The sequence below is a fragment of the Sorex fumeus genome, unplaced genomic scaffold (genome assembly GCF_029834395.1).
Source record: "Sorex fumeus unplaced genomic scaffold, SorFum_2.1 ptg000019l, whole genome shotgun sequence".
NCBI lineage: Eukaryota > Metazoa > Chordata > Mammalia > Eulipotyphla > Soricidae > Sorex > Sorex fumeus.
In genome coordinates, this window is record NW_026606076.1 from 6,951,174 (window position 1) to 6,976,254 (window position 25,081).

The window sequence follows — 25,081 nt, forward strand, 5'->3', positions numbered from 1 at the left end:
TATCTCATCCGCACGGCAAAGCCTGGCAAGCTTCCCGGGACATATTCAATATGCCAAAAGCAGTAACAACAAGTCTCACAATTTGTTGTGAGACGTTACTGGTGCCTGCTCGAGCAAATCGATGCACAACAGGAGGACAGTGCTACAGTGCTACTAAAATATTAAAAGACTATTCAGCTGCACAGCAGTTAAGGGACTTTCTGTTCATGTGTCTGATCTATGTAGAACCCTGTTGAATTCACGGCACTGTAGACCTTGAGCACTGTTTGAAGAGTTGCTGAGCACAGCTCTCAAGGAATAACTGGAGAGCACCATTTGCTCTGAACACACACACATACAGACACAGGATTTTTTACTTACACGAATATTTTTTCCCAGTCATCACCAATCCCTGAGTCCCCTTCTGGGCCACCCCGACCCCATTCTGGGACATGTGATTCACTTAGTTTCTAGCTCTACTCCGATCATTGTGAAAAGGAACAGTTGAAGCTACTCAAGACCTGGACTTTCAGTGCGATATAAATGAACGTGGGGACTCAAGAGAGTTGGTCTTGGTTGGCTGTTTGCAAAGTATCTTTGTGAATTTTATTTCCTTCGTGAAAACAAAGACTCTCTGCTCGACATGCTATCTGTTCAGTCTGTCACTCTCCATCTGGCGACCCCCCATCTGTCCGGGTCATCGGATCCTATCCCAGAAACGGGGGAAAAAAATGAACCTTTCTGACCAGGAAAGTACCTGGTGAGAAATATTTGGAGCCTGGCCCTTTAAGGCTCTGGGCAAACGTGCAGGTGACGTCACGTAATCCGGGTCCTTTTTTCCCTGGGGTCTTGGCGTTCGGGGCGGAAGTGCTAGTCCGCCGCGTTGCTGGGGAAGGTGAGGAGCGGGTGAGGGGGCACCCAGGGGGGCAGGGGGGGTCCGGGAACGTCGGTTTCCCCGCCGCCCGCCCGAGTGATCGCTCTGAGCGCCTGAACTTCCGCGGGCACCGCCTGGTGGGCGGCGGGGTCGCCCCGGGACGGTGGCCCGGGGTGGTGGGACGCACCGATCGCTCCTGCCGAAAGGTTTCTTTTATTTGTAAACTGATTTTGGGGGGAAAACGGTCGTTTTTACTAAGTAGAACTTATTTAGGAAGATGCATAAGGGGGGAACGCGGCCGCCGGGGTTCGATCCCGGCCCCCCACAGCGTCCGATCACGGCCTGGAGTGAGCCCAGAGCCCGGAGTAACCCCTGGGCAAAGCCCCCCAGACCCCCCAAAAAAGGTGGGTGGGCAGAGGAAGCACGTGGTCGAGGAGAAAAACGAATTGGAAGCGCTAAGGTCGTTCTGAAAGTTCCAGAAACAAGGACAATAACCGAACGAACAAGAGAAAAAAATTTTTTTTAAAATTTTATGTGTTTTAGACCCTTTCCCGGTGGCGCTCAGATCCGAGGGGATCCGAGGACCCTTTGGGGTGTCGGGATGCGGGGCCAGCGCCCTCCCTGCTGACCCATCGCTGGCTCGGGCCCCTCACAAAGCAGGAAGTGTCAGAGCTAGAGGGAGCCTCAGTCTCCCCCAGATATGATGTGGCGTCTGAGGGCAGCTCAGCGTTATCTTAGTTTCGGGGCGACGACCAGCACCTGGTCAGTCACAGGGGTAGTGGGTCATCCCAGCAGTGTCCCCAGGACATCCCGTTCCTGGCCCCCTGTCATTCCTTAGGCTGATTGTGGAGTAGGGCTAAAGCATGGGATTCCCTCATCAAAGGGACCTGGGGGTGCATTCTTTTTCCTCGTGGGGGGTGTTGAGCCCCAACTGGCAGTGTTCAGGGGTCACTCATGGGGTACCCCATATCTGGGTCAGCAGCATGAAGGAAAAAACACCCTCCCCTCTGTTCTGTCGTTCTTGGGGGGTGGCCGGGCTGGATGGGGGGAGGGGCTGGGAATATTCTTCATGTGCTTGGGGGTCAAAAGCATTTGGCAGAGCCTTTGATTTTCACTGGTTCTTGTGCATTCAATGGGTTCTTGGAGTTCAGGGAGGTGGGGAGCTTCTCTTTGCTTTTTCCTTTCTTTCTCTTATTTTGCATTTTGGTTCACACCCAGCGATGCATGTTGGTTAGTCCTGTCTCTACATTCAGCAAGCACTCCTAGTGGTGCCAGGGATGCCCAGATGAAACCCAGATCGGCCGCCTTCAAAACAAATGCTCATTTGTCTATGTTGTCACTCTGGCCCCAAGATGTAGACGTTTAATACAACTCATTGTTGGGGGGTGGGTCCAGAGGGGTGCATCAGTGTTGTGCCATGCCACAGCGCGTCTTGCAACCAAATGTGCAATCTTAGCAGGAAGTAGCTGGGAGACTTCTAGAGTGTGCCCTAAACCCTCTAGTAATGCAATTTAGGATCAGTATTGACCACACACCTTTATTCATTTAAATGAATTATTTAGTCTGGAGGAGTACAGCTGCAAGACTCAGTTACTTCTCTTGCCTCTGCATTCAGGGATCACTCCTGGCTGGGTGCAGGGAACCATATTGGGATGCCAGGATTCAAACTCGGTTTGGCCAAGTGGAAGACAGGCACCTCACCTGCTATATGATCTCTCTGATCCCTTTACATAGAAATGTATTTATAGTTTATTTTATTGTAGTTTTTTGGGCCACAGCACCACTCAGTGCTCAGGGCATACTCTTGGTTCTGAGCTCAGGCATCATTTTTAGCAGTGAATGGGGTGAGTGAGCGTATGCACTATTGTTGCATATTGACTCCGGTTTAGCTGCTTGAAAGAAAAGCACCCTGTCAACTTACTATCTTTGCTAACCCTGTATGATTATATTTCCTCAGAAAAAAGAATTTCTGCCTCACCTGTCAAGATTCCAAGCATCCCTCACTGTCCATCTCTCCCAGACCAGGGGTGTGCCCTGCTGTTGAAGTGAGTACTTGCAGAAAGGGGTTTTCCAGGGACCAGCTGCAATAGGTTTTAAATGTCTCACTCTTAGGGGTGGTCAGTAGTATAGTCAGGAGGGCGTTTGTCTTTCTTGTGGTGACTAGGGTTATCCCCGATATGCCATAGGGTCCCCTGAGCATCACTAGGTTTGGCTGCAACCTCCCACTCCAGAATTTATCTTGACCCATGAGCATTCTTTGAACTTCTTTTTGGGTGTTGGGGTATTTCTCCTATCTTTTCCTCCCCTGTTTGCTACAAACTTGGAGATAGTCAGAGTCTGTCCCCCGATTTCTGTGTGTCTGGGATGCAGGGGGATCCATGCCATGTCTCCCAAAGGTAAAGCAGGTGCTTAGTCCCCTGAGCTCCTCTCCCTGGGTCTGTCTCACTACTTGGGGAGCAGATGAGGTGAGATTTGGGACCATACCTGGCAGTGCTTGAGGTCTGTGTCCTGCTCAGGGGACTAGGGGTACCAGGGAAGGCCCTCAGGCTTTCAATTGGTCAATATCTGCTTCAGTCTGGTGTATTCTCTCCTACTCCTCTATTCATACCTTAATTGGAAGCTCTTAAATATAAACATTCCATTTTTTTTTTTTTTTTGGCTTTTTGGGTCACACCTGGCGATGCAGGGGGGTTACTCCTGGCTCTGCATTCAGGAATTACCCCTGGCAGTGCTCAGGGGACCATATGGGATGCTGGGAACCGAACCTGGATGAGCCGCGTGCAAGGCTAACACCCTACCCGCTGTGCTATCTCTCCAGCCCCAAATATGAACATTCTTGAGTCCTTTGAACAAGAGGCTGTTAGGAGGAAAGGAAGCAGTTGGGTGGAGGCTCTGAGTGAAATTATGGACTTTAAACTTTCATTTGGGATAAGTGCAATTTTTTTTTTTCTCTTTTTGGGTCACACTGGTGATGCTCGCTCAGGACTTATTCCTGGCTCTGCACTCAGCCTCTGTACTCAGGAATCACTCCTGGCAGTGCTCGGGGAACCATATGGGATATCAGGGACCAAACCCAGGTCAGCTGTGTGCAAGTCAAACGCCCTGCCCACTGTACTGTCACTCTGGCCCCAAGTGTAATTTTTAATCCCCATTTTCTTTTATAAAATCATGAACCCATAGGAGTAAAATCATATAGTCTGAAAACCTGGCCTGTAAGCTCTGAGCACTTCTGGGTGTGGTCCCAAAACAAAACAAAAAACCCAAAGGACTGACCCTTGCGAATATATTACTAGATTTCACACCTCTGCTGTTGGCAGATAAATTCCTCATTGCCTTTATTTGGGCAGGAGGGGGATTGTCTGTGCAGGCTTTTGCCAAACCCAGCAGTGCTCTGGGATCACTCCTTGGTGATTCCGGATGTGAAGTTGAGTCTGTCGCCTGCATGACAAGTGCCCTGCCAATCACTGTGTGCTCTTTCTGGCCCCTGCAAACCTTTGAAATTACAGTTTGCACTTCTGGCTCAGGTTTGCCCCGGGAGGCCGCAGGTGCCAGCAGCCCTGCCTGGACCTCTACCAGCTGGGCCTCATCCCTGTTTCCTGTCTGTATCCTTCTCATAAGGTTCACAGTACTTACATAGACTTTGAATTCTTGGGGTCAATGATAGGCCAGGAGTGCAGGCCCTGGCCTTGCAAGCAGCCTGCCACGGTACAATCTCCTGCATAACACAGGATTCCTCAAGCACCACCTGGGTGAGCCCAAAGATCTGCCACCTGTGGCTCCAAAACCCAAGTCTGACCTGCATTCTCCAAAACTGGCTGGTGGAGGTTGAGTCATGAACAAAAAAAAATTTTTTTCTGATCATACCCTGTAGTTGCTGCTTTTGGTACCAAGTGTGGTGCCAGGGACTGAACCCAGGTCAGCTGTGTACAAGGCCCATACCCTACCAGACTGTAGTTCTGGCACCTCAATTTATTTTTGGTTGGCCACACCCGGAGGAGTTTACTCCTGGCTCTGTTGTCATCGATCACTCTAGGTTTGGGGATCCTGTTGGGTGATGGGTATTGAACCCTCGTCAGCTGTGTGCCAGACAAGCCCCTTGTGATCTGTGCTACCTCTGTAGCCATCATAAAAATGCTTGTATGCTGCGTAAAGTCCAGAAAGTTGTGTTCTTTTTTCTGATTAACTACACAATTCACTTTTTACTTGTGTGTTTTTGTTTTGGGGCCACAGCCAGCAGTACTCTGGGTACTGGAGTAACCTGACTCTGCACGCAGGAGTCCCTCCAGGTGGACTTGGGGGATCTTATGGGATCTGGGGGATTAAACCAGAGTCAGCTGCGTTCCAGGCAAGTGCTCTCCCCAATATGCTGTTACTCTGGCCCGGGGCCTAATTCTTCTGTGTTGCACTATATGTTTAGATATCATAACATTTTCAGTTCAAGTAGATCTACGACCCGGGAGGTAGGAGAGCAGGTCAGCTGCTTGCCCTGCCCTCTCTAAGAGCAATTTCAGACTCCAAAGCAGAAACTTCTGGTCAGGACCTTGGGGTTTGTGCACCTCTCTTACGCTCACAGTGCTAATTTTTCTAGATTTTTGCATGGAGCTTCCTGCGGATTTTTGGAAATTATAGGTGGGAGAAGATGATGTCATGCTGACACACTGTCCACAGGGAGGACGAAAGTGACAAAATGTTATGATGCAGTGACAGGAGCACATAGGCCTTCAAGGCTGACTGTCTCTAGAGTTGTTTCAGGAGGGAGCAGTGGCTCTACTGTTTTTGAGGCTGCTTTTGTCCTTGTTTATTTGTTTTGTTGTATTTGGGTTTGGATCTTACTCTGTGTAAACTCAAAAAGGGGCATGGTACACAGTAGTGGTGGCTCCATCTCTCCCGCTGCCCACGTTCGGTTTGGTAGTCTCACCCTTCTTCCCCCACCCCGGGGAGGTCGATGGCGATGGGCAGGCAAAGGAAGGAACGAGGGCCAGACTGGTTGGTCTTAGTCGCAGTTTATTCCAATCCTCTCTCCGTCCACATCAGTCTCTCTTCTCCACCTCTGCCTCCGCTTCTTCCTCCCTCATGCTACTTCATTCTCCTTCTCCATCGCCCCCTCATCCTCCTTCTCTGGAGTCTGGATTCTGATCCCTCTTTCTCTTCCTTCTGATCCCCCAGCCCACTCTTACAGTCTAGTTAAATCCCAAAGCATGAGGGGTTGGGGTAAGAATTATACATAGGTGTGGTCACAATCAATAGGGGTAGAATTCTTTCCTTCAGGGAAAGCCGCACCTAGGACAGATCCTCTCTCAGCAGGACAACCCACCCTAGAACTGAATCCTATGGGTATGTTTCTCCTCTCCTTGTCCGACAAGCATATAAGCATATATAATATAAATCATTTTGTATGGATACAGTAAGAAATATCTTAAACTTATAGAATTGCCCTCCTAGGGCCATCTCGATCTCAGACTACAGTGCTCAGGCCAGATAGTCTTTCCCACCCCTAGCAGGATCCTAGTCTCGTCGTTACTTTGGATCATGACAGCATTTGTCTATGATCAAACTCTTAACTTATAGTTAAGAATCGTGGCACTTTGGCCTGGCCCATTTCGATGCCAGGGTAGCTCACCGTTTGTCCTGGGTCTATTCAGTCCCTCGTCGGGACCCTGCTTTTGAAGTGTTAGGAACTAAGGGCAACTGAGGCTTAAGTCGAGAAAGCAGATGCCCGGGAGTGAATAATATTCAAAGCCAATCAAATCCTAAGTTACAAAGCATAATGTTAACGGTCTTCCTGTATCTATACAAAAAGGGCATTGCTTTAAAGTAAACTATTCATAAGGCATAAGGAGAGGAGAAAGGCAATATTTCACTCATACATATAAAATCATAGACTTCTGAGGAATCTGACCTTACAAATTTACAGAGTCTGATTAGGGGGAAAGCTGATGAACTGGTTGGGGAGGAGAACATAGGGAAGAATGTTTACAGATAAACACAATGGAATGGAAATGCCTCAGGAGCACTGTGATGGGTGTAACCAGATAAACCTAAGCTAGTGGAGGAAGGACAAAGCATTGTCATCCTACAGTACTCCATTGAGGAGTACTCCCAGCTTAGTGCTCAAGATTCATCCCTGCCAGTTCTCGTACTCTGTGTGGTGCCGCAGATCCAAGACTGACCTCTTTGACTTTGTTTTGTTTGGGAAGGTTGGGGACCACACCTAGTGATTCTTGGGGTTTCTCCTTGCTCTGCACTCCAGCATTGCCCCTGGCAGTGCTTGGGGGACCATATGGGACGCCAGGGTCACCAGCCCTATCCGCTCTTTTTTCGGATTTATTTTTGTACCACAGTGGAGGTGCTCAGGGCTTCCTCTTGCTCTCTGCTCTGGATTCACCCCTAACGGGCATCATAGCTCCTGGGCCACATGGCCCCATATGTACTCTGTCCACTACAGTGACTCGGAACTGAGGACATGCGTTTCCTCTGTTTTGTGCTTCCTGCTCTGGAGAGCCTCACCTGCTCAGTCGCACATCCTCACGTTCACTCACTGCTTTGTGTGCAGTCTGGGCATGTGCCAGTACCAGGGAGATGGAGCAGAGGATCTTTGGGTCTGGCAGAAGTATTGGGGGTCAGGTCACTTTTGCCTGCTTTGAGAGGAATTTGGGGCAGCCCTGAACTTGAGTTTAGAGTCCTCTAGGCGCAAATGTCCACACACAACTTTGAGTTGCTCACTAGACATTGAGTGTCCTCTTCTCATCCCTAGTGATTATGGGCCCTGGGGGTCGTGTGTTTTGTGTTCAGTGTTTTGGCCCAAGCCTATCATTGCTTTTTTATTTTTATTTTATTTATTTATTTATTTTTCGCTTTTTGGGTCACACCTGGCGATGCTCAGGGGTTACTCCTGGTTCTGCACTCAGGAATGACTCCTGGCAGTGCTCAGGGGACCATATGGGATGCTGGGAATCGAACCTGGGTTGGCCGCATGCAAGGCAAATGCCCTACCCGCTGTGCTATCACTCCAGCCCCCATCATTGCTTTTTAAAAAATTTTTTTTTAATTTTACATTATTTTTATAAAGTAGTTCACAATATTTGATTCCATTTAATATTCGATCACCAATCCAACCACCATTACACCCTCCCACCACCATATTTTGGATGTTTCCATCCTGTACCCCAACCCCGGCCCCAAAACAGAACCAAAATAATTTATTTTGCATTCTATCTTATGAATAAACCACTGAAAATGCTCCAAAAAACTTTCGTTAGAAGAGAGTGTGTAAAGATTGTTGTATTTCACCCAGGGGCTATTAAGCCCTTACATAAGCGATTACTGATATGTTGTTAAGGGTTGAGTCTTGTGTGCTTATATCTCTCTCTCTCTCTATCTCTACATTAATCTGTAAAAATATATTTCCCTCTAAAATTGGTTGCCTTTGGGGCTGGAGTGATAGTACAACGGGTAGGGCGTTTGCCTTGCATGTGGCCGACCCGGGTTCGATTCCCTGCATCCCATATGGTCCCCTGAGCACCGCCGCCAGGAGTAATTCCTCAGTGCATGAGCCAGGAGTAATCCCTGTGCATCGCCAGGTGTGACCCAAAAAGCAAAAAATAAATAAATAAATAAATAAATAAAATTGGTTGCCTCCTACTTTAAAACCACATCAAATGTGGTACACTACTCTTGGAGTATGAGTAGTGTGAGGTATGAGATGTCGTGTTCGCGGCCGCATGGTCGAGGGATAGGTTTATTCGTGGGAGGCCTTCATCTCTCAGAACTTACTATCATAAGAGAAAGCATACTGGAGAGAAGCTGGTGTTCTCTGGCCCTATTCCTGACTCTGAGTTCAGGCATCCATGCCTGGGGGACTCTGGACCATTATGGGGTACTGTGGTTAGAATCCAGGACGGCCGTGTGTGACTAGCTCCTTACCCCCTGTATAGTAAAGTAAAAGTAAAGGCCCTCCCGTTGATCGTCGATTTGCTCGAGCGGGCCCAGTAACGTCTCCATTGGAGACTTCGTTGTTACTGTGTCTGGCATATCGAATACTCTCGGTAGCTTGCCGGGCTCTCCGAGAGGGGCGGAGGAATCGAACTCGGGTCGGCCATGTTGGCCGCTTGTAAGGCAAATGCCCTACCGCTGTGCTATCGCTCCAGCCCACCCCCTGTATCATCTCTGATATTGTTATATTTGTGTATGTATAAAGGATAAATAATTTTCCAAAGTGTCATCTCAGGAAAATGGCCCTGGCAAGGTTCCTTTATGGGGTGGAATGGGAGATAATTTATTTTTTTAATTAAATTTTTTTTTTTGTCTATTTGGATCCTACCTGATAATGCTCAGGGGTTCCTCTTGGCTCTGCACCCAGGTATTTCTGTTGGTGCTCCAGGAAACTCTATAAGATCCTGTGGATTGAACCCAGGTCGGCTGTGTGCAAGCAACACCCTTCCCCGATATACAGTTGTTCTGGTCTCAATTGGAGACAATTTAGATGAACTTTACTGTGCATAGAATGTCATTTGAAAGGATGGAAGGGGATTTATGGTGAAATCTTTTTTTTTTATTTTAAAAGCAATCATTTATTAACTGATCAGCACGGGAGTTTTGACCTGCTCCGTTTCCGACCTGGGCCGGTTCACCCCTCCTTAGGCAACCTGGTGGTCCTCCGCTCCCGGAGGGTCACCATATTGATGCCGAACTTAGTGCAGACACCCGATCGGCATAGCGCACTACAGCCCAGAACTCCTGGACTCAAGCGATCCTCCGGCCTCAGCCTCCCGAGTAGCTGGGACTACAGGCGCGCGCCACCACGCCTTTCTGGGCTGGAGCGATAGCACAGCGGTAGGGCATTTGCCTTGCACGCAGCCAACATGCCTGACCCGAGTTCGATTCCTCCGCCCCTCTCGGAGAGCCTGGCAAGCTACCGAGAGTATCTTGCCCGCACGGCAGAGCCTGGCAAGCTCCCCGTGATGTATTCGATATGCCAGACACAGTAACAACAAAGTCTCCAATGGAGACGTTACTGGGCCCGCTCAAGCAAATCGATGATCAACGGGAGGGCCTTTACCTTTACCTTACCATTTATTAACTGACCAGATTATAAAAATATGGTAGATACCTTAGTTCATCCGTCTAATCAGCCGGTTGATATGGTCTTCTCTGTTGCCAGCATCTCCACCTTCTACAAAATGGGTGGCCTTTTTCTTCATCCCACTCCGGGGAGAAGATAATTTGAAGGGCCAGAGGAAGTTGTTTGCCTCTTTGAAGCGCTTCCCAACAGTCTAGATCTCATGAATCAGATCCTCCATGCAGACGATGCCCAGAGTTTGCACGATCAGTGCATTATCTCTTAGGGCAATTCGCTTCTTGTGGAGTTTGCCATAACCACGCTTGTAGATCAATTCATTTACTGACTTCAGGTTTGGGTACCCCCATGCAATATAGGGTTCCACGATCCTTACATGTTAATCGAAGCCTGGTTGAGTTTAACAGAGGTACCATTGAAGATCTGGCGAAGGCGGAGAAGCTGTAGCACCTTTCAGACCTAGGGCTCACCCCACTGATACCTCTGATTCTGAGGACAAAAGCCAATTTGGGTTCTGCAGGGATGTAAAAGTTGCCAGCTTTCCTCGCCATCCTAGCCATGCGAACCTCTGTCCTGTACATCTGCCTATACTCCTTGTGATAATGCTTAGCTTGTTCGTAGATCATCTTCCTTCTCACCTTTCAAGGCATCTTTTGAGCAAACTTCTTTTGCAGGCGTTTGATCTTCAGCTCTGCAAAATTCTTTCGCTTTTTCTTCAGGGTTTCTGGCACATCAGGAAGCTTCTTTTCCTTCTCTCCGGTGGCTGCTGCTGCCAGCTTAGCAGGGACCCTCATTTTCTTCTCTTCTGCGCCCTCCATGGTTCCAGTCGGAAAAGGTAAAGGTAAAGGTAAAGGTAAAGGCCCTCCCGTTGATCGTCGATTTGCTCGAGCGGGCCCAGTAATGTCTCCATTGGAGACTTTGTTGTTACTGTGTCTGGCATATCGAATACTCTCGGTAGCTTGCCGGGCTCTCCGAGAGGGGCAGAGGAATCGAACTCGGGTCGGCCATGTTGGCCGCGTGTAAGGCGAACGCCCTACCCACTGTGCTATCGCTCCAGTCGGAAAAGAGGATGATGAAATCTTTTACAAGTGGGAATATGGGTCAGCTCCCAAGCTCCCCAGATCCCGGCAGGCCATTCCATTTACCTGTGAATACTCAAAAGGTTGGTCACATTCCTGGATCCCACCCATGTCACTTCACTAATCTTAGAAGGAAAAAAGGAAACATTTATGTTTGGATGGAGCAAAATTCCATCCATCTATTAGATGGTGCTCAGGGGACCATTTGGGATTCTGGACATTGAACCCAGATTGACTGCATGCAAGGCAAGCACCTAACCCACTAGCCTGATACTCTCAGTTTGACATCGTGTTTCTCAAACTGCCTCCTTGGGTTTTCCTTGTAGCTGAGAGTCCACTGTTTGTGTGTTGTCAAGGGTTAGAGCGTTGGCCGGACTGTGCTCTCTGATATTCTTACCAGCCTTTGCTCCCGTTCCAGTGTCTCCAGCTCTCTGGGTTTCTACGAGGTCAGTTCGTCTCTGAATCCTGAAGGCTGGCTTCAGAGTCGTTGCCTTCAGCCCCATCTTGATTAATTACTTCCCCAAGATATTCATTGTCTCATACCCCACCAGCTACCTTCCTGAAGAGTTTGATTTCTTTTGACCTGAGAACTCTCGTGGCATAGAGCAATATTGGAATCCTTCTCTGCTGTTCTATGTGGAAGCAGCCAGCCCTGGTAGAATGTCTCTTTCTGCACACTGTGATAAAGGCTTAAGTGAGCAGTGTTGCCCTCATCCCCATGGGGATGCTCAGACAGGTCCATTGTCTTCTGAGGGTGATGAAAATGGTGAGAGTATGCTCGCTCTGACATAGCCTTTCTCTGGGAAAAGATCCTTGGATGTGTTCAGCTCAGTCAACGGACACAACCCCTCCATAGTGGGACAGCCCCCGTCTGTGGGAGAGGAACACTGTTTATAGTGTGTCTCTCACACTGACAGGCCCACAGGCAGTCATTGTGAACTGAACCTGTTCACGTGTAAGGAATGTGGGGGAGCCTTCACATGTTCTCAGCACCATCACGTTCCTTAGAAACCCACAGTGCTCAGAATTCCCAGGAATGCCAGCACTGAGGACAAACTCTTGAGTCCAGTGTCACCCCGGTGGGACTATGTGAATATCCACACAGGAGAGAAAACGCTTAAGTGTAAGGACTGTGGGAAGGCCTTCGATGGATCCTCTTACCTTATACACAGGAGATTTCATACTGGAGAGTCCGCATGCATGTAAGGAATGTGTCGAGGCCTTTATCTGACTCATATGCCTTAGTATGCACAGGAAAAGTCACACTGGAGAGAAACCATATGCTTGTATGGAGTGGGAAGTCTTTGCTTGTTCCACAAGCCTGAGTGCACAGGAAAACTCACACTGGAGAGATAACTTACATGTGTGAGCAATGTGGGAAGGCCTTTGCTTATCCCTGAAGTCTTAGTTTTCACAAAATTTGTATCGGAGAAAACCCTTATATATGTGAGGTAGGTGGGAAGACCTTTCATGTCTTCTCAGGTTCTTTCTGAGCATAGAAGAGTTCATACAGGAATGAAACATTATTTATGTCATGACTGTGGGAGGGTCTTCTCTTTCTAATCAAACTTTTTGGTCCACAAGAAAACGCACACTGCATGGATCCATATATATATGTAAGGAGTGTGTCAAGGCCTTTGTTTATTCTGCAAGCCTTTTGAGGCACAGAAAATTTCATACTGCAGACAAACCTTATGTTTGTAAAGACTTTGGCAAAGCCTTTACTTCCCCTTAACTCCTTATTAAACATAGGAAAATTCATACTCGAAAAGAACAATATATTAGGGTATGCGAAGATCTTAACTCAATCCACAAGCTTTGCTTTGCGTATAAAAATTTATCCAGGATTGAGGCCTTACATATGTAATTACTGCAGGAAGACTTTCATACTATTAGCATAACTTTCTGAACAGGAAAATTCACAGTGGAGAAAAACCTAAGTGTAAGAAATGTGGGAAGGTCTTCAGTTTGCCCTCAGCCCTTACTACGCATATGAAAAGTCATTTTAGAGTAAAACCTTATATATGCCAGGAGTGCGGAAAGGAGAGCCCTTTACTGGATCCGCAGGCCTTACTGTGCATAGAATTCACACTGCGGAGAAACTATATATAGGAACGATAGCACAGCAGTAGGGCGGTTTGCCTTGCACGCAGCCAATGTGGCCGACCCGAGTTTGATTCCTCCGCCCCTCTCGGAGAGCCCAGCGAGCTACCGAGAGTATCTCGCCTGCACGGGAGAGCCTGGCAAGCTACCCGTGACGTATTCGATATGCCAAACATAGTAACTACATATATATATATATATATATGTACACACACACACATATATCCACAACACATATATAATCACGTACATATATGTAAGAACAACATGGGAAGTCCACCATTCGCACCTGCAGCCTTTAAAGGCATAAGAGAATACTGGAAAAAATCATGTGGGTAAGGAATATAGGAAGGCTTTTGTGTTCCCCTGAAGCCTTAGTAAATATAAAAGTTATGTTGGATCAATCATTTCCCTAATAACAATGACCGGGGTCAGAACAGGGCCCTGAGGTAAAACAATTTTAGTTTCAACAAGTGGGTGGGGGATTAATACAGAAGTACAATAAGGAAGGAAATAATCCTGTTATGTGTGACAGCTTCCTGTGATACTAGTACCATAAGTGAAAGGTACTTGCTGATTATCACCTGGACCATGGCTATGACAATGTCCTGGCATTTGGCCTTCACGTTATGCTAACTGGTAAATAATGAGTCTTAGTGATAAAGCAAGGTGGAAGGAATTAAATAAAATGTAAATAGGTGGGGGCTGAAGTAATAGCAGAGAGTGTAGGGCGTTTGCCTTGCACGTAGCCGGCCCAGGTTCAATTCTCAGCATCCCATATGGTACCCTGAGCACCACCAAGGGTAATTCCTGAGTGCAGAGCCAGGAGTAAACCCTGTGCATTGCCTGGTGTGACCCAAAAAGCAAAAATAAATAAATAGATAAATAGGTGCAAAAATTGCATTTTGCTGGGTACTGTCAAGGCTCACCATGGTTTCATTCGTTGCTGTGACTCTGGCTTGGCTCAGAGGTCCTGGATTGCGGGGGATCATGGCAGAGATTAACCATGTTGCTGCAGAGAACTTTTTGACCTCGGATAGACAGCCAAACCTCCATTCTTCAGGCCCTTCTGTGTTATATTTTGGGGAGCGACATCCCGCTGTGCTGTCCATATTTGGTGTCCAGGTCAGCCGCGTGCAAGGAAGCACTTTACTTGCTGTAGCATATCTGCACTCCTTGTATTCAGGTTTCCATTCGATTTACACAAACATTGAGGATAATGTTTTGAGACTTTTACTTTGAAAGCAGTAAAATCCTGACAATCTAATATTCACCAGAATGGTAAACACCATGTAGATATGTGCAAAAGGCCAAACCAGGCTGCAGAGTAACCAGTGTGGTTTGCTGCCTGCTAGCCCCTCCTTTCTGGGGGTTGGTCTATATGCTGTGTTTTATGTACTTAATTATATATTTTTGTTTTTGGGGAAACCTGACAGTTCTTAAGGGTTACTACTGATGGTTCCCAGGCCACCATTGGGGATGTCAGGGACTGAACTCAGGTTGACCAATTTCAAGGCAAGTGCCCAACCCACTGCACTACCCTTCTAGCCACGTATTTTTTTTCTTTTTTGGGGTCATACCCGGTGATGCATAGGAGTTACACCTGACTCTGCAATCAGGAATTACTCCTGGTGGTGCTCAGGGGACCATATGGGATGCTGGGAATTGAACTCAAGTCAGCTGCGTGCAAGGCAAACACCCTATCTATTATCACTCCAGCCCCTGGCCACATACTCTTGGTTTGAAATCTTGTTTCTGAAACTGTCTCCTAGGGTTTTCCTTGTAGGCAAGAGTCCACTGCTCTCGTGTTGTTAAGGGGTAGAAGCCTTTCCTCCTGTTCCAGTGTCTCTCCAGCTCTCTAGGTTGTTACTAGATCAGTTCCTCTCTGCATCTGCAGGGCTGGCTACAGAGTCACTGCTATTACAGGATTGGGGGACTTCTCCTTCTTCCAGACCCCCACTTTGTGACTGATCACTAGCCACCACCTCTCCACTCCTTTATGTGAGCCCATTCCACTTGCAGTACACTTTTTTTTTCTTTTCTTTTTGGGTCACACCCAGCGATGCTCAGGGGTTACTCCTGGCTCTGCACTCAGGCATTACTCCTGGCAGTGCTTGGGGGACCATAAAGGATGCCGGGGATTGAACCTGGGTCAGCTGCATGCAAGACAAATGTCGTGTCCACTGTGCTATCGCTCTGGCCCAGCCAGCAGTACACATTTACCTGCTTTGTTCTAGTGGTTTCCTGTGCACCTGATGTCTGGCTGCTTGCAGAAGTGTAAGTGACATCACAGCAGGGCTTTTAGGGTGCTTGCTTCAGACACTGGATCAGGGCTCCATTTGTCACGGGGTGAAGGGAGCAGTGGCTGTCTTGCGTTGAAGGGGGTCTGTGAGGGCTGCTTTTGTGGCAGGACACAAGCGGCCTCCCGTTAGCACCTCACGCCTCCCAATCTCGTCACTGTGAGTGGAGGGGCAACGCCAGCTTGGGGGGCACTTTCGCGCTTCTCTTTCAGTCATTCCTTTGGTGCAGCGGTGACTTTTTGGGGACGCGGAGCTTTGATGAGTATAGCGGGGGCTGTACTGGAGCGCAGCGATAGAGGGTGTGAGTGCGTTATCCTGGGGATCCACTGCGGCCACAGTCTCCTCCAGCTCTGGAAATGGGCACTGGCGGGTGGGCGTGGGCATGAGCGCGGTGGTTACAGAGAGGGGAGGGGAAGGGGCGGCGGTCCCGACCCTCCCAACACTGGGCTTCGCTGGGCCCTGTCCTGGATCCTTTGGCCGAACATTGTTTTTGTAGAACCTCCAGGTTCACTTAGAGGACTGGAGCGATAGCACCGCGGTTAGGGCGTTTGCTTTGCATGTGGCCCACCCAAGTCCTATCTCCAAGCTCCACCAGGATGGATTCCTGAGTGCAGAGCCAGAAGTTTCTCCTTCGTATCCCCGGTGGAGGCTCCAAAAAAATAAAAGACCTGTTCATTTTTGAGGGACAGGGTGGCAGCTCCCCAAAGGCAAATGACCCTGTATCCCTGGGTCACTGTTCAGTAGTAGCCTTGATGTCCAGGGCCATCCTGGGGACGCAGTCCTAGGGATGGTTGTGGCTTGCAAATGAAAATTTGCTTTTGTGCTATTTTTGGTTGTATTTTGGGCAAATCTGTGGAAGATCGAGGCTTACTCCAGGGACAGCACTGTGGAATTATTTCCGTCGGTGCTTTAGGGTTAATATATTTCATATGTTTATTTAATACATTTTATATATTTAATATAAATAAAATGATATATTTAAAATGTTTAATATATGTAAAATGTACATTCTCCCTCCCTCTCGGAGAGCCTGGCAAGCTACCGAGAGTATCCCACTTGCACGACAGAGCCTGGCAAGCTCCCCATGGCATATTCGATATGCCAAAAACAGTAACAATGGGTCTCATTCCCCTGTCCCTGAAAAGAGCCTCCAATATGGCACCATTGGGAAGGATGAGTAAGGAGAGGCTGCTAAAATCGCAAGGCTGGGATGAATGGAGATGTTATTGGCTCCTGCTAGAGCAAATAGATGAACAACGGGATGACAGTGCTACAGAGATATGGTGCTTTAGGGGTCATATGAAATGTCAAGGATTGATTTGGGTCAGCAAGGGAAGTGCCTCTCCCAGGTTACTGTCTCTCTGGCTCATTGTTTTTCCTAACATGTAGAATTTCTGTACCTTAAGATCAAGTTGAGTTGCACCCTGACTCTTCATCTCTCCCTGATCAGGCTACCCCCGACTGTTACACTGAGTACTGAGAGTTGTGTTCAAGTAATGTAGCATGCGTGGAGTGCATTTGATGGCCATGATTCATCTCCCCACCCTGGCCGATGAAGGGTGACAGAGGATCGAAGAAGGAAACAGGGTTCAGGCTGTTGTGATCTGTTGGATTTTAACCCAAAGTGTTTTAGGCTTCATCTGTGAATTGCCCATTTTCCTCCTCTCAGAGAAGCTTATCATGTCCTTGCTAACATCCCTAATTTAGTTAAAAGTTTATCTTTAACCTTTTCTTTGTATTTTACCTCTGGTTGTCTCAGTTCCCCAAGTCAGTCTTGATTACTTATAAGCCATAACTTTCTGGTAATTCTCAACTTTGTATTTGTACTGCTTAGTAGTTGAAGTGCTGTGTATTTGTACCTGCTTTCCTGTTTCCCCTGTAGCCTTTTTATATTTTACTTTAGATCAGTGTTCTTCGGTTAAAAACACAAAAAGACCATCAATCCAAGGATTTGGGAGTTGATTGACTCTGAAATATATCTACTCCTGGGCATAATTGCTTGGTCGTAATTACTTGACTCATGCTTCAGTTGCTGTAGTTCCTAACTCCCCAAAAGGGAGGTTCTGCCGTGGGACTTGGATGGACCTGGAACAAGTGGGAAACTACCCTGGCATCCAAATGGGACATTGTAGAAAGCAGAAATGCATGATCTTGATGCAAACTGTTACAGCTTAAGAGACAGGACCCCCATAGGGAAGGACAAGCTGAACTGGCCTGAGGACTTAGTCTGGCATTTAAGGTAAGAGCCTTACTTGCTCTCAGAGCCCAGAGAATTAAGTGTTGGGATCTTTGTCTCTTAATGTGTTTATCCAAACAACTGCAAGTGTTGATAATGTATACAACTAGAGGGAAAGGTAAAAGCAATGTAGATGTCCCTGGGAGACAGAGTGTCTCCTTGGGTGAATCTCCCCAAGAGAATTTCCTCTGCCAAATGTTTATCTAGGGCGTTTGCCTTGCACGCAGCCAACATGGACGACCCGAGTTTGATTCCTCCGCCCCTCTCGAGAGCCCAGCAAGCTACCGAGCAGAGCCTGGCAAGCTACCCATGATGTATTTGATATGCCAAACACAGTAACAACAAAGTCTCCAATGGAGACGTTACTGGGCCCGCTCGAGCAAATTGATGAACAATGGGAGGACAGTGACAGTGACAGTGAAATGTTTATCTATGTAAATGATCAATCACACCTATGTCCTTACCTCAACCCCCCCCCCCCCCTTCAGATGTTCTATAAGTATGGTAGGTGCTCCGCATTAAATGGGCCGTTTTCACCATCAGTCTGTGGTTCCCCGTCTCTCTGTCTTTCTCTCTGTTGGGAAAGCCTGGGGAAGTGAGGAGGCGGCTCTGGACCACCAACGCTTCACAGCACCCCCGCATTTTACTTCGTGAACTCACAGTGATCAGTTGCTCTTCATTCCCATTCTTCTGCCTATCTATACCAGTCTCCCACTGCCCCTCACTCCCTCTCTTCACCCTTCTCCCACAGCCTTTATTTCTCCAGCCCATTCCCCAGGAGTAGGGGTAGCAAATACATAGAGGTGTGGTTGTACAATCAATGGATGTAAAGCCCTTCCCTCAGTGGAAACTTCTCTTTGGACAAAAATCTCTCCCTGCAAGGAGATCAGCTCAAGGGTAGAATTTCATCTAAGGACGTGTTTTCCTTTTCTTAGTCCATATTCATTTAAACAATCTTGACTACTTAATCTTTCTGTTCATTTTGAAGGGTCACTGTAGGAGATCTATTAAGCTTACAGGGTGGCTCTATTGGGGATATTTCCTATAGATCCCAGACTACACTCCTCAGGACAGGTTAGTCCTTCCTAATCCCAGCAGGATCCTTATCCAGTTGCTTATGTTTGGGTCATGACGAAATTTGTTTTGGTGCTTACCTGTCCGTTTTCAATGCCAGGGTAGCTCACAGCTCTCCTGGGTTCATCCAGTCTCTTGCTTTTGGGGTGCTAGGAACAATGGGCAGCTGAGGCTTAAGTCTCATAAATATGACAATGCCCAGGAGTAAATAGTATCTGGAGTCAATTAACTCTGAGTTACAAAAGCGTAACATTGTCTTCCTTTGCTATAGAAAGCTGAGCGCTTGGGGCATGGCCATCCCGATCTTCCCAACATGAGACTTCACTGGTCCTTGTCCAGGAGCTAAATGGATATTTGTCTAAAGTAAACTGCAGAGGACATAAAGAAAAGAAAAAGTCAAAATTTCACTTACAAATACAAAATCCAGAGATCTCTGAAGAATCTGACTTTACGATTAACAGGTTCTGGTTAGGGGAAATGGATGATTAGTGCATAGGGGAAGCAGAGCACCTGGAAGTTAAAGATGAGTACTAAGGAAATGGGAGTGATTCAGGAGCATTGGGATGGGTGTTACTCAGTAAGCCTAAGCTCCTTGTAGCAGAGGAGAAATGATGGACCAATGTTAAACCTAAATTGTTTAGAACTCTAATCCAACAAGAGTAAAGGGTTGTGTTTTTTTAAGCAAGAAAGTTTTGGTTTTTCAGGAGTAAGGGCATTTGCTCAGGGATCACCCTGGGTGTGCTAGGAGCACATTTTCTTAGGGCCAGAGCCATAGTACAGCGAGTAAGCACTTTTAAGCATTCATGCGATCAACCCAGGTTCCATCCCCTGCATCCCATATGGTCCCTACCAGAGTGATCCCTGAGTGCCAAGCTAGGAGTAAGCCCTGAATCTGCCGGTTGTGACCCCAAAATAAAAATCACACAAGGACACACGTATACACACAGACACACACACATACGCACACACAAGAAAGATGCAAAGGCAGAGAAAGAACAATAGGGATTCAGGAGAAACTGAGTTTCTGTAGCAGGGAAAGATCAAGAATGAGGGATTTTAAGGACCAGCTAGTTGACACTTTGAATGTTTCACTCTAGAATTTGTCTTTGCATATCATTTTTTTCCCCCTTTGGTAGAATTTGCTTTTTTTGTTATATTTTTCACCACAGCTGGCAGTACTCAGGGTTTACTCTTGGCTCTGAGGTTAGGGATCACTTGACAAGAGTCAGGGTCACATTGGGTGTCTAGATATCGTTGGTTCAATGTTTGGTGACGACTACAGGATCAGGGGGCTTCTCCTTACCCCCAGGCCCCCACTGTGTGACCGTCCACTTGAGAAGCTCCCTCTCCACTCCTTTATCCTAGTCCATCCCCCTCGCAGCACAGACTCAGCTGGGTGGCACAAAGGTTCTCAGTGCCTTTTTGGGCACCTTATGGAAACAGAAGTGATGTCATAAAACTGGTATTCCTGATTCATTTTCCATCTCTGACACAGACACTGGGTGGGATCAGGACGCTATTCCTTCCTTGGCAAAGGATAAGTAAATTTACGCCGCTTCGTGGAAGGGGGACTCTGAAGGTGGATTTTGTGGCAGGACACGAGCAGCCTCCCCATCTCCACACGGTATGCAGAGGGGCCGGGCCAGCTTGCGGGGGGCACTTTTGTTATTGTTTTTCACTTGCTCCCCGATATCCAGGTGGTTTCTGAGGTGCGGTGGAGGCTTTAGGGGGACGTGGAGCTTTGGGGGGTACAGTGGGGGCTTTACCGGTGTGCAAGGGTCGTGGATGTGAGTGCATGATTCTGGGGGGCCTCTTCAGCCACGATCGCCTCTAGCTCTGCGATGGGGCAACAGCAGGTGGACATGGGGCTGAGTGGAGGGCTTGGCCATCCCGACTTTCCCAGCAGTCTCATGTTTGAACCATTGGCCCTGACCAATGACTTCTGTAGAATCTCCTCCACCTAAAGGAAAGAGACCTGTTGCTGGTCATCTTCATTGCCTGACGTGATAGCCAGAGTCGTGTGTGGGGAAGGGAACCTGCAGGTGGTAGGGGTTTGCCAATGAAAATTTATTTTGGGGCTTATTTTTGGTTCTTTGTTTTTTGGGGGGGAGGGCACATACCCGGACATTCTCAGGGCTTACTCCTGCCTCTAAGCTCAGGTATTATCCCTGGCGCTCTTGGGGGCCATATGGGATGCAGAGGATTGATCAGGTCATCTAGTTAAGTGCCCAACTCACATTACTGCCTGTCCAGCCATAATACTGGTGTTTTTTTTTTTTTCAAATCAGAAATTTCAACTCCCTCACGTCAAGTTGCAAAGTACCCCTGACTCTTCATCTCTCTCTGCGCAGACAACCCCTGGCATTGGGGTAAATACTGAGGGTAAAGGGGTTTTTAATGTTTGTTTATTTTGAAGAAAGATTTATTTATTTATTTTGTGAGGAGGGAGAGCTGTGTTCAGGACTCACTCCTGGTATTTTTGGAAGAAATTTACCGAGGAAGGGGCAGAGCAAAAGTTCTGGGAGTAGGGCACTTGCCTTGCATACAGCCAACCCAAGTTCTCTGTCTTGCATCTCAGTGGTCCCCAAATCTTCCAGTATTGAAACCTGAGTGCAGAGCTAGGAATACCCCCTGAACACTCCTGATTCTGACTCAGAGAAGAAAAACGCGCGCACACACACACACACACGCACACAGAAAATGTGTGATCTCAGAAAAAGAGAATAATAAGGGTTCATGGAAAACTGTGGAAATGCCAGAAAAACAAAGTTTTAAGGATCTGCTCTTTGACTATTTAAACGTTCTTCACTCTCATTTTGTGCATGAATTCTATTTTTTTGTTGTGCTTCATTTTTGCCTTTTGGTTGTTGCTGTATTTTTGGTCACAATCTACAGTGCTCATGTCTTACTCCTGACAGTTCATATAATGGTCCTTAGTAGACTCCTTGGTTATTTGGATTATTTTGGTATACAGCCAGTTGTTTGCGCTGTTTTCTAGTATATTCCTGCACAATAGGAGCCAGTGCTAGAGGAGGTTCGTGCAAATGTGCCATTTCGGGGTTAGAGTAAATCAGGACCCAGATGGGCTCAGGTCTAGCGGACAAAGCAGGGCTGTGCCTCTGACCCAGCTGTACCCAGAAGTCACCTTGGTCCCTGGGACAGAGTGCCCGGGCGCATGTCGTTTTCCACCCTGCAAGAGAGTGGCTGAAGGTTTGTCCACTCTAAGTCCGTGTGGCTTTCCCCATGGCAGAGCCACAGTCCAGGCTATAGTTCCCAGGGGGCAGCACTGCTGCCAGTCTGCAGGGCATGCTGGTACTCGGGAGCCGCTGTGCTCAGAGTCAGCCTCTGGCTGGGCCTGTAGGGACTTTCCTGTGGGGTCCAGGGGGACATCCGGGGCTCAGGCAGGGCTACTATTTCCTTCCTTGTAGCCTGAGCCCAGAGCTCCTGTCCTGAAGGGCAGCACAGGTGCGAACACATTTTGCATTCCCAGAGGAGACAGGAGCTTCTGCCATTGTCTCCCTGAGGCAGGAGTGTGAGCCTGTACCTAAGGTGTGGCTGGTCCAATCTGGGGGGTGAAGGAAGGTGCTCTTTTCTGGTGCTTACCATTTTGACTTCTCCAGGTCTTTGCACGGAGCCTCCTGCTGATCCTCAGAACAACAGAGGCGGGAGAAGATGGTGACGCGCCTTCTGATAAACCATCCCCAGGTAGGAGGAGAGTGACAGAATGACAGGAGACAGTGACAGGAGCGCATGGGCTTCCTGGGCCGTCTGTCTCAAGTTTCTTTAGGAAGGATTCCTGGGATGAGACTTCAGATCGGAGCGCCCCACTCTGCTTTTTCACCTCACTTTTGTGTCTGTTTTGTTGTATGAGGAATACTAGAATACTGAATACAGCTCAGTATTCAGGAACACTCCTGCCAGGTTTTGTGACCATATGGGATGCTGGGGGTCCAGGGCTGGCCTCTTGGCTTTTCTGTTTTATTTGGGGGGCACAACAAGTGAATCTCAGAATTATTCCTTGCTCTGCACTCCGGCATTGTAACTGGCAGTGCTTGTGGGACCATGTGGGAAGGCGGGGATTCCCAGTCCTACCTGCTCTCCCCGGAACTGCTGTCCTGTACTCCATCCTGCTTCGTTGTATTCTTTTGTATTTATTTTTGTGCTCAAATGGAAGTGCTCAGCCATCCTCTTGGCTCTGTGCTCTGGATTCACAACTGACAGGCTTCAGAGCCCCCTGGGTGTGCTAGCCCCATATGCACCCTGGCAGGAGGAGAGGGACAGAATGGCACCCTGGCAGCTACAGTGACTTGGGCCCCAGGACATGCATTTTCCCTATTTTGTCCTTCTCACTCTGGAGAGCTTCTCCTGCTCAGTCACACAGTCTCATGTTCACACTGTTTTGTGTGTGGAGCTCTGGGCATGCACCAGTTCCCAGGGAGACAGAGCCAAGGATCTCAGAAGCCGGTAGAGAAGTTGGAGTCAAGAAACTTTTACCTTCCTTAAGAGGGATTTGGGCATCCCTGAACCTTGAGTCCCTACAGCCACACATGTCACACACACATCTTTGAGTCGCTCTTTGAATATGGACTGTCCCGTTCTCATCCCTAGTGATCATGAACCGTGGGGCTGCAGGGGTGTGTGTTCAGGTGTTCAGTGGTTTTTCCCGCACTCAGGGACCCTCTTTTTGGTCCTGCCGGGTCTGCGCTCAGGTGTTCCTCTCTGCAGAGCTCACTGGACCAGTGGTGTTAGAATTGGCCTTAGGGTCACTGTGAAAGGGACATACCTCCAAGAACCTTCTAGAATAGCGTCCTCCAACTTTAGCAGATCCCACTTTAGCCTTAGTGTGATTTCTGGGGCCCGTCAGTCATTCAGGAGGGAGTGCACATGGAGGTTGGTTCATCCTGAGGGGAGAGGCCCAGAGATATCTAGGGCCCTGGGGTTCTGGCCTCACAGCAGTGGGAATGGGGTGGAGATAGGCCCTAACTCCCACCCCCTGTGTGTGCCGGCTCAGGATGTGGTGACCTTCCCTGACGTGGCTGTGAACTTCAGCCTGGAGGAGTGGAGGTGCCTGGACACTTCCCAGCGGAAGCTCTACAGGGATGTGATGCTGGAGACCTATCAGCACCTGCGGGCCGTCGGTGAGAGCATTGTGGGGCCGACCTTGTCTGGACAGACCCACGTGGGCTACCTGGTGCTGGGCCGGGATGTTGGACAGCTGTGTGGTAGCTGTTCCTCTAGTTCCTTCCCTGGTTCTCTTTTTAGGGCTCACCTGAGGATACTCAGGGCTTCCACTCAGTTCTATCCTCGGTAATCACTCTTGTGGGGTGATTGGGATTGACTTGGGTCAAGTTTGTGCATGAGAAGCTCCCTACGCACCATGCTATCGCTCAGGTCCCTTCCAATGCTAAATTTATTTACTTTGTGTACTACACATAACTTCAGTCTGTTTAATTGGTTATGCTATTTTCTTTGTTTTGGGGGCACAGTCCACAATTCTCCTGGCTCTGTGCTAAAGGATGACTCCTATGAGTGCTCAGGGACCATGGGGGTGCCGAGGATTGAACCCGCTTGGCAGCTTAAAAGGTTGGTGCCTCACCCCCAGTACTCTTGCACCAGGCCCTCAAGTCAAAGCTTTTTTTTTTTTTCCTCTCAGGGATTAGGGATTATTCCTGGCTGTGTATTCAGGAATCACTCCTGGCCGAGCTCTGGGACCAAACAGGCTGCCTGGGATCAAATCCACATGTGTGTGCAGCACTGTGTCCTGTGTGCTGTACTATCTCTCCCACCACAGGGGCTTTGGTATCTTGAGACTCACCCCATTAGACGCTGCTGTATTTCTGTGCTCGGAGTCACTTCTAATTATTCTTGGAAGACTTCATCAGGACTCAAGGTTTGCTCCTGGCTCTGCACTCAGGGATCACTCCTGGCTGGTCTGAGGGACAGTAGAGAATGTCGGGAATCGAACCTGCATTGGCCATGAGCAACTCAAGTGTCCCATCTGCTGTGTGGGTTTTTTTTTTTCCGCTTAAAAAAAAATTGGGGTCTCTTGCCACCTTTGGCCATTCTAAAATGATTTATTAAGCACTTGATTTTACTGAAATCAGTGATGACTTCATGAGGGGCTCAGAAAACTACATGTGGTACCGGACCTAGAGAGATAGTACGGCGAGGAACGTGATTGTCTTGCAAGCAGCACACGTGGGTTCAATCCCCGGCATCCCTTGTGGACCCTGAGCACCACCAGCGGTGATTCCTGAATACAGAGTCAGGAATAATCCCTGAGCATAGCCCGGTGAGACCCCAAAGTAAACAAAAACAAATACATGTTATGCTGATCAACCCCCTGTCAGCATATGCAAG

General features: G+C 48.2%; 1 protein-coding gene and 1 pseudogene across 1 annotated transcript in view; one reads left to right on the plus strand and one right to left on the minus strand.

The window, feature by feature from the left end:
- Nucleotides 1–9,928: 9,928 nt before the first annotated feature.
- On the minus strand, nucleotides 9,929–10,747 carry LOC130022092 (60S ribosomal protein L7-like; annotated as a pseudogene).
- Nucleotides 10,748–20,999: 10,252 nt separating this feature from the next.
- The window catches only part of LOC130022488 (zinc finger protein 120-like), an 89,844-nt gene continuing 85,762 nt past the window's right edge, over nucleotides 21,000–25,081 (plus strand). The window contains exons 1-4 of the mRNA XM_056113260.1: nucleotides 21,000–21,103; nucleotides 22,342–22,426; nucleotides 23,733–23,859; nucleotides 24,208–24,304. Coding sequence (XP_055969235.1) covers nucleotides 22,394–22,426; nucleotides 23,733–23,859; nucleotides 24,208–24,304 — 257 coding nt within the window. The 5' untranslated portion in view covers nucleotides 21,000–21,103; nucleotides 22,342–22,393. The remainder of the gene's footprint in view (nucleotides 21,104–22,341; nucleotides 22,427–23,732; nucleotides 23,860–24,207; nucleotides 24,305–25,081) is intronic.